At 44.9% G+C, this 10,907-nt stretch overlaps 1 protein-coding gene across 1 annotated transcript; it reads right to left on the bottom strand.

Annotated features, from left to right (window-relative positions):
• Window positions 1–470: 470 nt before the first annotated feature.
• Window positions 471–10,671, bottom strand: GORAB (golgin, RAB6 interacting). The gene is made up of 5 exons (XM_040611080.1): window positions 10,534–10,671; window positions 9,319–9,667; window positions 6,795–6,896; window positions 4,870–5,010; window positions 471–2,247 (listed from the first exon to the last, which is right to left on the bottom strand). The coding sequence occupies exons 1-5, from the start codon at window positions 10,595–10,597 to the stop codon at window positions 1,776–1,778; spliced, it is 1,128 nt and encodes a 375-aa protein (XP_040467014.1). The 5' UTR covers window positions 10,598–10,671; the 3' UTR covers window positions 471–1,775.
• Between the last annotated feature and the right edge of the window lie 236 nt (window positions 10,672–10,907).

The following is a 10,907-nucleotide window of genomic DNA, read 5'->3' as shown; positions in this document are numbered from 1 at the left end:
CAGTCGCAATTTTCTCACAATACAATCAAATCTTCAGCTTTTAGGCCAAATCTCCCAGCAAAGTAACAGGGCACGCAGTGTATCAGCAGCAACAGGGCAATGCTTCATACATATCTCAAATGTTACTTTGGAGTTTCCTAACTTTGATCAGCCCTGATGATTATGAGCGGCTTCTCTAGGAAACAGATTGATCCCTCTTTCTCCTCTGTATGGGAGGCACCAGTAGAGATTTTCCACTGCTGCCTTGGGCCACAGTTGGTTGAAGAGACTCCTGCCAAGCTGTATGAAGCAAAGACATGGCAGGTTACGTTTTCATGTTTCGGAACAGCCTTTTTCAAGGTTTTACTTTCACACAGAGGCAAACTGCCAAAGGATGTATCTGATTCTGTCATTTATCACCTCCTGTGGAAAAACAGTCTTGGATATGTGTATTAGTATCAGATATCACAACTGAAAGCAAACACACTGCGTAGAAGATGCACTGATTTATTAATAGAATAAAAATGTAGTGATACGTTTTTCCACTATTAAAGCCATAGAGACAATCAGTGTCCCATTTATATACTTGATGGCATCACTCAGTAACTCATTCATAAACTTCGACTGACACATTCAGGTCAGGTATTACTGAAACCATTTCCACAACGAAAGCAGCCTTCCTCTTACAAAGCGGGTAACTATGAGCGCGGTCCCCACAGTCTGCAGCTGCACTAGGTCTATGGGAGGTTTTTCTATGTCCTCTGTTTTAATGCCTGAGACTTTCTCCACCTGGAATAGCTTTTTAAAGCCTTTCAACAGCAACAGAGCAAACCAGCTGAACTTCTTGTGGGGTGCAAACCTGCTCCTAAGGCAAGAAAATTAATTGAATATTACACAAAACCAGGCTCATTTCCAATATACTGTGGGGATTTATCCATTACAAGACCCCTGGCTAATTATTGGAACTTTGAGGCAACTAGGACAGAGAAAAATGTTTGTACTAGAACAGCTTTAATTGTAACATACTCTTTAGTGTGTTTCTACTTCTACATCATACATTCTCCAATGTCTTAAACTGTATGTAACCCATCATTTTTGTTAAATCATAGCTGGTGTGATTTCATAGACAATAATGTTATCGATATATAGTTTTGTGTGATCTAGCGTTACCTGAAAGAAATAAGCAAAGTGATAAATAGGAAATACTACAACTGACTTTGCAAGTTGCTTCAACACAAGAACTTCCTTTAAATCAGGTACAGGCAGGAGTATCAGCTACGAAGACAATCAAAGCAAGCCCCTGGGTTTCTCAGGATTAAAACCCGTTGAAAACTAATCCCTTATGGATATAAAGGAAGACAAACATCCTATCGCAGTTGTCAGGGGACAGGATGTGTTCAGAGGCAGACTAAGTTGTGATGTTTTCTCCTGTAGATATGTCTCTCTTGCACACTGCTTGGAACAGGTATCTGTGATACTGATACACGAAAGCCTTTGGAAAAACTCTACTGTTCACTCCCAAGTATCCTGTTTCAGGAAGGTACAAAGCCCCGTGAAGAGCTGGGCATTAGAACATGAACTTAAACCAGAATGAGGATGACAGATGGTAAACCCCAAATGGGAGTCCTGTGGAAAAAAAAACAGCACCTTTAAAATTTGGAAACAATATTAAAGGAACAGAGAAATGAAGTGCATATTACTGGCACTGCAGAAGCCGAGATATAACATATAGCACACGAGCCCACAGAGGGCTTGTGTTATCATCCATAAGCAAATGCCTTATTTGAATATAGTAGTCATGTAGCAGAACAAGCCGGGGAGTTTCCTGGAGTCGCATTTACTGCTTGAGTTTGGCTGTCCATATTGGTGAGGGATTTGGTACCAGAGTTTTGAGACTGAACCAACTGTTCAGAAATAGCAGGAGAAATAACAGCATGGTTACCATGCTCACTCTTGCGCACTGTAACACTAGGAGTGGGGTTTTCCTTAGCTGTCCCAGCGTGACTGTGTGACTGGCTGGCTTGTCTCCCTGCTTCTGCCTCCTGCTGCTGCAGCATCCGCTCCACCTCTATCTCAAGTTCCAGATTTTCCTCATCTGCCTCCACTTCCAGCTGCTGCATTAACTCCTCCAGCTTCCTGGCCTTGCGGAGTTCATTCTGCTGTATGATCGTGCACAGGTGCTCCGTGAGGTGCTCCTTAATCTCCGTCTTGTGTTGGAGGTCCAGCTTCGCTGCCACATACTCCGACTCAGCCTTATCATATCGCTTCCTGCAAAATCATCATTATTTCTAGTGGGTTAAATCTCAAAGCACTTTACAATCTGACACATGGACAGATACTTTAAGCATCCCTGAAACGCAACGTGCTCTGCAATGCATTATGCCAGTTATTCATGACACACCACTACATTAGTAAGAGGGAAGAAAATAAGTGTGAATTGATCAAATCATCTCCTCTCGACACACTAGCCTCCACTGCTGCCATATTCCGAGAGTTAATTTGCTCATCCGAAATCTACAGATTGAATCACGAACAAGCATTTTGACTGCCTGTTTTAAGAGATGAATCTCTAGCAGCAGAAAGCAACCATCAGAAACTGTAGTGATTTCAGGCTTCTAATGAACACCCATCTAGCGAAATGAAACACTGCAAAACAGTTTTGTTTTTCCTGATCCAACCTTCCACCCAACAGCTACAGATGCTACAAGGGTGCTATACACATTTACATTCGGATCTGGTCTAGAAGCATACTCTTCCGGCCACCCATATATATGTTCAGAAAATCACGAGCAGCACAGATTGAGACAGCATATGACATCAATAGTGATCACAACTTTTGCGTGGCAACAGATGTAGAATTTTATTGTAAGCATCTCCCCAACACACACCTCCTGCCAATCTGCACTTCCTGTCATGACAAATATAGCAAAAAGGAAATATTCCAAATATTTATTGAGGTTAACCCACCCAGGATATCTAGCACTTAAATGCTGCTGTCCACATTAGTGATGCATCTTCTGCTACATTCAGTGAATCTGTACAATAACTCTGATTTAATTAATAGAAAGATAGATGCAATCTTGTTCATCAGGAAAGGGAACATGCAAAAGCTTTTGCAGAATGACTACACAATATTCCTTACAGAGCATTCATAAAACTAATTATTAGTAAGGTGATTGAATAAAGAATCCAGCTTTTTTATAAAACCAGATTCAAATATCTGGTTAATCAAAGCAACAGAAAGATAGAAGAGGTCCTTTGCTTAGGGAAAGAGGAGGAAATTAAGACATAGAAAAGCCTTCGCGAATATGTTCTTTTATATAATAATCACAAAACTTTGACCCAGCTGTAAAGGCTATGTCTGCAGTGGACAAAAGATGCCCACTTTTCCCTCACAAGAAAGTCAAGATTTCCCTGGATCAGGTATCTGAAATGGAAAAACTAATGCTATGCTGGAAATGTCTGCATAGTTAAATCTTTGGCCTGAATTCACGCATATTCTTCACATCGTATTTACAAAAATTCCATTTCACAGCAATTGTCAAATGTCCCTATGTAGGTGCTCAGGACTATTTAATATTGCACTTTTTGACCCACTGAAATTACTTGCGTTTTAGCCCTAAAATATAAGGCAAGAACTAAAAAATTACTTAAAAAGTCACCACTTAAAAGTAAATCAGCTTTGGCTCATAATGCATAAAAACTACAACACTGAAAGTACCTAATGTGCATTTCTCCCTCACAAAAACAAAGACTTACTAAGTTCATGAAAGTCAGTAAGTATTTCGTAAAGTTTATCCCCTTCATCCTACCAGCATCCTCTTTTGCTATGCTCATTAAAAACTGCTTTTCAAGTGTCAGAGCTGCTTGTGCTATCTGTTCTTTTGCCATTAAGTATTTCAAATAGACATAGTATTCCAAAATTTTGGTAAGGAAATTTCCAGGAGCATTTAATGGTTTTAGAAACCAGACTTAAACCTAAAATACATTGAAATGTTTTTCCTCATGAAGATATGAAATTCTGTATTCATATGCACCCAGCTCCTGAAACTACATTTAATCTTGGATATTTCAAATTATAATTACACAAAAGAATTCCTTATTTTTTAGCTACCACTGCTATTTTTTTAACGACTAATTACCATGTTTATGGGCCTGTGGTCAACATATACCAGAAGTCATAAGGAGAAATACACGTTTAACACATTGAATAGTGAACCAAAAACCGCAACCGAACATTTCCATTTTATTAAATGGCTGCATAAACATGCTGATGTTTATCTACTGATGTTGTGGTTTACCCACAACTAATGGGGTGTTCCGATTAATTTCTTGCATTTAAGGAACTCATCAGAACCAGAGTGATTAAAGGCACATTGTGAGGGGTGAAAGCTTGCTTTTTCCTTCAATTTTTGGTCCCAGTTCCAAAAGCACTTCAGCAGTGTTATATGTTTTAAGCTTAATTGGTCCCATTGATTCCAACAGGACCAAAGCTGTCATCAACAAGCAAGTTTCCCTGAAAAGGACTTTAATTTTAAGACTTTAAAAAAAAACCTCCTTCCCCCTGAGAAGACATAAACAACCTTGAAACAATAAAGCAGGGCTTATGGACAACTGCACAGTTAAAGCAGCAACTATGTCTCCTGACAGTACGAAGCTGGAAAGCAGAGTCTGCAGTCAGAAAACCTATTTCAGTTTCCAGATTTCGAGGAAAAAATTAGGAAATAAACCCACACTTTGACCTCAAGATTTGAAAGCCCCCCAGACTGTGACCACTTTAACTACACATTATTACGATGACATAACTCCATTACTGGGTCAGTGACAGGAAACAGCATTTTGTCCCTCCACTCGGGCAGGGCTATTCCCTCCTCCCTGGCTGTCACTTACCGGGCATAGGAGTAGTCCAAACTGGCCTGATCAATGCGGTTCCGCAGGATGCCAATGTCAGCAGATACCATGTCATCCAGAGCTTGTAATTCCTTCTGAATCCTTTTTAGTTTCACCGTTTCAGCTTGAGTTCTTTTGGATCTGCAAAAGGAAGATGCATTTATTATTTTTTTTTCTTTTCAAGCCTCTCTTCTTGACATAATGGGCCCCATTTCGTTTGCAGAGCAACTTCTTTAAGAGCTATTCAGAAGGTTTCTCCTTTATGGTTTAAGACTTTTGATCTTTTTTAATATCCACAGGGATCTAAAATGCCTGCTATTAGAGGACTACAGCAAAATTACGTAATGACTATAATCAAAGTGCCTAAAATGGATTGTGTTTCTTCACTGTGGAAACACACAAGAAGCTGCTGTATCGAAGTAGTTCTCAGTGTAAGGAAACAGGAAATGGCTTGGGGGGAGCGAGAGGGGGAAGGGTATTTAGCCCTGCAAATATCCCCTTTCAAAGAAGCCCAGTTAGTAGGGGCCAAAAAGTCACCTAACCTAAGCTTGATTTCCATTTTGTAAAATTATTCCCAAAAGGCCTAGCCAAATCCCAATGAAGTCAATGGAAAGTTTTACATCAAACACAAAGGATTTCAATCAAGCCTTATGTAACCTTTTTCAACTCAGCCTATTCATTCCTAAGTTGTGAAAACTAAATGTTGCTAAGGGCAGCAAGCTTTGATGGATTTGATTCCCAAGCAAGCTAAGTAACTTCCAACAGGCTTTTACACCAGGTCACCTCACTGTCGTTCATCACCACCAGCAAAACCATGCTTTCCAGGCACGGCTTTACACCCCAAAGCAGGGACTGGAAAGCAAGACTAGATGTGTAGGCAGTGACACCATCTCTCGTTAGACCAGCTGATGAAGGTGGAGAGAAACAGACATCCTGCAGTATTGTTCAGAGCCTGAAGAAGGCATTTGAATGTCAGACATAACTCCCCAGCTATCACCTGCCAAGTCCTCCTCTCTCTTCTCACGCTCTGCCTCCAGAAGGGAGAACCCAGCCTGGTGGTCAAACCCATGTTTGCTGTCCTACAGTGACTCAGACCAAACATACTTGTGTTTTATTTCTGCCTGGCAAAGGAAAGGAAAATGTTCAGAACCTCAAAGAGAATCTTCTGCGCAGTATCTGCGGAACACATGGCTATGTTCACCTCCGCTACTCAAGAGCTTTGATGGGCAGAACATAATATATGTCTGAGAGCACGGCAAGCCTGAAAGCTTCACATGCCCTTCTTTGATCCAGTGTTATCAGCTGCTCCAATATCACTCTTTACAAACCTTGCCTTCCCTGTAATCTTACATTATCTCGGTGGTCAACACTGTACAACGCCTTAAAGTCTGGTCACCTGAAGAGCAAGGGTTAACAACTGTAATGACGTGAATTTTTCTAATTTCTAATCCGCCAGTGGTAAAACAGTACCTTCTTAAACAAAGAACCTTCACTTCCTAATAAGCAAGAATCAAAAACCCAAACAGAAATAGCTATAGTTTCCCTTCATAGGTTAGGAATCAAATAAACTTCCCTTAAATGCAGTGAAAACAAATCAAGAACAGAACAGGGATGAGCATCTGAACACCCCAACTTCCAAACATGCCCTTGGTAACAGGCACAAGGACTTCAGCTAATTCTCAAATTGTGTAATAACTTTTCCATCTGCGTACAGAGCTGCAGCTTTGGAAGTGTGAAAAGCTTAGTCACAATCTCCTTGCCAGCACTTGTCATCAAAGGGAAATGTCGATCACAGCTGCTCACTTGTGAAGCAGTACATACAGAGCACAGTGAGGAGGAAAAAGAGATTTAAATAGAAGATACGCATCTGGTTGCAGATGAAAAGCAACCCCTTCCTCAGCCCATGCTGCAGCATAGCCCCTTACCTCTCAGCAATAGCTTTGGCCAGAAGTGCCTTCTTGCGTTTATTCTTCTCTTCTATCAGCCGCTGCTCTTGTTGTAGGATTTCCCATCGTGATTTTTCCTGCCTGCTCATTGACAAGAAGATCAAAATTAATAGAAAGTTCATTTCTCTCCCTGTTCCCCAAATGACACAAATATTCACCATCATATTTCCTGGAGCAAACTTTAAAAATGTCAAAGAAACAATAAACAGGTTTTGGTTCTGAGGAAAGAAGAATCATCTGCAAGAATGTCTGCAAGAAGTCATTCAGACCAATAAAACATTTCCAGATGAAATCTGCTGATCAGAACAAAAATCTTCACAAGCAAGCAAGCTGCTGGTTAATTCAGCTTTGCTGGAAGAAAGAGCATACAGCACTTTTTCAGAAATGGATGGAATTTTTCATTTAAAGGATGTGCTTCCCTACTAGGTAGAAGCAGTTTCAGGTTTCTAACTGGCTGCTACAAGTTGCCATCTGTTAGTCTGCCAGCACAGCCTCTTTTTTTGGAAATGTTTTTTCCACAAGACAGAACCTTTCACAGGTCTGCTTGACAATACAGCCCTCAAATAATTAAACTGATACAAATGAAAGGCTGGTAAAAGTTACAATGAGAATGAGCAACAAGGAAGAACAAGAATTCACTGCTGCCACCAGAGAAAGAGTTCTATAGATTCAATTTCCCAGGCTACATCTACTAAGAGATACAATCAGCCCCAGTGGATGGGAGGCAAGGTCTCAGGTTAGAGGGAACAACCTGCATCAACACAACTGGGCAGGATTAAAGATAAACAAAAAATGCTTTGCCACTTTTCCACCCTGTTGTGTTCTTCATGCCCTCTCTCAAGAAGTTTCAGCTTAAAAATACCCAAGTAACTCAGCTATGTTAATCCTAACACCCATTTGTGCACGAGTATCTCTTCAGACTTCTCCTCATCACTCTATCCCTAAAACTTTATATAGAGAAATATTTTTAATAAGATTCAAATTCAGGTGCACAGGCTGAGATGAATTCAGCAGATTCAGGGGGTGGCTGTTGCAGCTAAATGTCATTTGCTCCCCACAGAGTGAAAAACTCCCCTGCAAAGCTTTAGCTACCTCATTGCCAAATAGCGCCTGCATTTTTCACCACTAGGAAGGAGCTGAATAGCCAGTACTACTGGTGAGCTGCACCCACACAAGAAACTTGGCACTGCTCTTCGAAGTGCTCCTGTTTTGGTGAAGGGACGGCTATTTGCAGGTAGGTGATCCCAGCCAGGAGCCAGGCAGGTAAATGGCAGGCAGCGTGGCCAGCAGCTGCAGCCTTTCAAAGCTCATCTCTGCAAAACACAGCTTCCTGGATCCTTTTGAGTTTCAAATTTGAGAGAAGCCACACGCTGCTTCTCCACACAAGTGCTGCTGAATGCCATAGTCCTGCCTCTCCAGCAGGAAGCATCTTCAGCCCCCTGTGAGACCCTACCGACAGATCTGACAGAGATAGGGTCTGGCACACCATACTCTGAAAGCTGCTGATCCCTGGTTTGGGGAAATACAAATGATGCATGGAAGTTTGGTGGCCAGGTAGCATTTGTTGGTTATATTAGGCTGAGAAGTTTGGACCTGCATAGGAACTCAAGGCTGCAGCAGTGTTGTTAAAGTGTTTTAAAAATAAACAATATGCCCTAGAAAAAGAATTCGTTCTTTTGCCCCTCACTTTCGCTTTGCCCGCTAAGGAAAAAAGGAAAATTAGCACTCAGATACAGACAGGAAAACAAACATGAAGGGGTAAAGCCAAGTTAATTTGTCATATTGGAAATGCCTGCTCCCTCTAGCATTTAGACATCAGCTTCCTTTTATAGGCTATCTCAGTTCTGGATGATGAACCAAGTAACTGCCACATGCAGTCACTCTCAGAGCGCCACGTTCAGTACTGTTTTCTTTCCCCCTCTCACATGCGTCAGTTTGATGCTTCTGCGGGAGACAGGCACCCCACTGTGGGCTGACGCACAGGGTGAGAGCCTTGAGATTGGTCTCATCTTGAATCATAAAAGCTAGAGAACTGCTTAAACCTGAAATTTCACCTCCTTACCGACACTGTTGGCTTTAACAAATCTGCAGCAATACTGTAAAGGGGAACACAAAGTTACACAAATCACAGCATACCTACTCCTAGAAGGACTTTTTATTGTGGCTGCTGGCTGGTCTACACAGCATGAGGGTGAGATTAAGTCTTCATAAACCATGAAGACAGTCCTACATCTTGGGTGCTTTATGGTGTACAGTCCCACTGCCATAGGAGATTACCTGAAGACAGCACAGCACACATCTGCATGGATTACACTACAGAATTTAGTCCTGAATCAGGTTGAACCCAACTAGAGATGAAAAACAGAGGTTCAACACAGAGGAAGCAAACATGATCTCTCAAACCTTCCAACTAGATACAGAAAAGCTCACTTTACTTCACAACAAAAGAATGAATCCATACAGAACAATAAAACCCATCCCTTGATTTTACCAACTTACTAACAATTCCACTTTCTTTTTCTCCACTTTGGAGTTTGGCTTTGCAGGGTGGGTCTGGGCACTGTCACTGCCATTACCGGGATCTACCGGCGTTACTTCCTTCTGCTGGTCTCGGTTGTCACTTTGCCTTTGATCTTCTGCTGAAGGAGGGTGAGGTGGTGGCGCAGGCTGCTGAGGATGACCAGGCTTCTGTTTTGGTACAGAAAGCAACTGCTCCGGAGGAACAGAGGCTGCTCCACCCTGCAGTCCCAGCTTCTGACATTGCTGCTGGAGGGCTTTTACTCGTTGCAGTTGCTGCCGACTCTTATTCACAGTGTGGGGGCGATGCTGCTGCTCTGAGGGGTCATACAAGTCTATCCATGGATGAGAGGAAGAAACAGGATTAAAACCACATCTTGAGATCAACGACAGACTCTGTGAATTATCTTTTCTGGGCAAGCAAACTGGTGCAAAACCAACACAAGGGGAAGACATGCCAAGGTGTCAAGGGAAGGCAACATGGGGGAAAAACCCAGGAACCTGGACGTGTTTTGCCGGCCTAAGAATCCGGAGTTTTAAAGGATCTGAGCATCCGAAATGAGGAGAGGGAGGAATAGGGGGCCTGGAGTGGGGAAACTACAGGCGAAACCACAGGTAGGAGCGAGGCAACTTTCAGTGGAATAATGGGGATTTAGGGCTACATAAGGGTTTCAGGCATGCTGGTGGGCAAACCGGGGATTTATAAAAGTGAAACCCAGTGAAGAACAAGGTGACAGATGGGCAGGGGAGGCCAGGCACGGGAGTGAGGTAGTGGACAGACAGATGTGGATGCAGGAGGAGGGGCTGGGGAGTCTGGAAATGGGACTGCGAGGTTGTGGGTGGCGAGCCCGAGGGGCCGGACGGGAGGCCGAGGGGAGCGGTGAGAGACGGGGCCTGGACGAGCGTCTGGCTGGGGGAACGAGGGGCTGCCTGGAGGAGCCGAGGCGCTTGGCGGGGGGATGGCCTGGATTAGCTGGGAGGATGCCGGAGGTGGGGATGCAGGGGGCCGGGGCACCCGGGGGGGTCTGGGGGCACCGAGAGGAGGGGGGGGAGCTGGGGGCACCGGGGGGGCCGATACCGGTGCCGAGGGCCCGAAGGCTCCTCCGCGCCGCTCCCGGCCCCGCTGCGCCCCCTCCCCACCCCGCTCACCGGGGTGGGCGCCGCGGCCGGCCCGGCCCCCAGTCCCGAGCCCCGGCCGTACCTGAGCGCTGGCCCCGCAGGCGCCGCAGCTCCTCCTGCGAGAAGCCGGCCCAGGCCTCGGCCATGGCGCTTCCTCCTTCCGCTGACGGGGCGCGGCGGCAGGCAGGGCCCGCGGCTGCCCCGCCACCGCCGCCCGCTCCCCGCAGGCGAACGCCGCGGCCAGCCCCGGCCGGCAGCGCCGCGGGGCCTCACGCCGCCACGGCAACGCGGCGGGGCGGGGAAGATGGCGGCCTGAGGAGGCGGGGAGGCTTAGGCCGCGGGTGAGCAGCCACCTCGGGGAGGGTCGCTGGGCTGCGGAGGTGACAGGGGCCTCAGCCCGCCCCCGGCTGCCGCCTCCCGGGGGGCGGCGGGTCCGTCAGGCCGCGGCGGAGCCGG

This window comes from Falco naumanni, chromosome 11 (genome assembly GCF_017639655.2).
Source record: "Falco naumanni isolate bFalNau1 chromosome 11, bFalNau1.pat, whole genome shotgun sequence".
Taxonomy (NCBI): domain Eukaryota; kingdom Metazoa; phylum Chordata; class Aves; order Falconiformes; family Falconidae; genus Falco; species Falco naumanni.
Note: the sequence above shows the minus strand (reverse complement) of the source record. Positions and strands in the feature narration are given on the sequence as shown.

Excerpts from the sequence above, each read along its gene's own strand:
- GORAB (XM_040611080.1), bottom strand. The coding sequence starts at position 10,597 with ATGGCCGAGGCCTGGGCCGGCTTCTCGCAGGAGGAGCTGCGGCGCCTG. Across the intron at positions 6,897-9,318 it reads GAGAAAAAGAAAGTGGAATT|GCAGGAAAAATCACGATGGG; the intron begins GTTAGTAAGTTG and ends GTCAATGAGCAG. Across the intron at positions 5,011-6,794 it reads GCCAAAGCTATTGCTGAGAG|ATCCAAAAGAACTCAAGCTG; the intron begins GTAAGGGGCTAT and ends TTCCTTTTGCAG.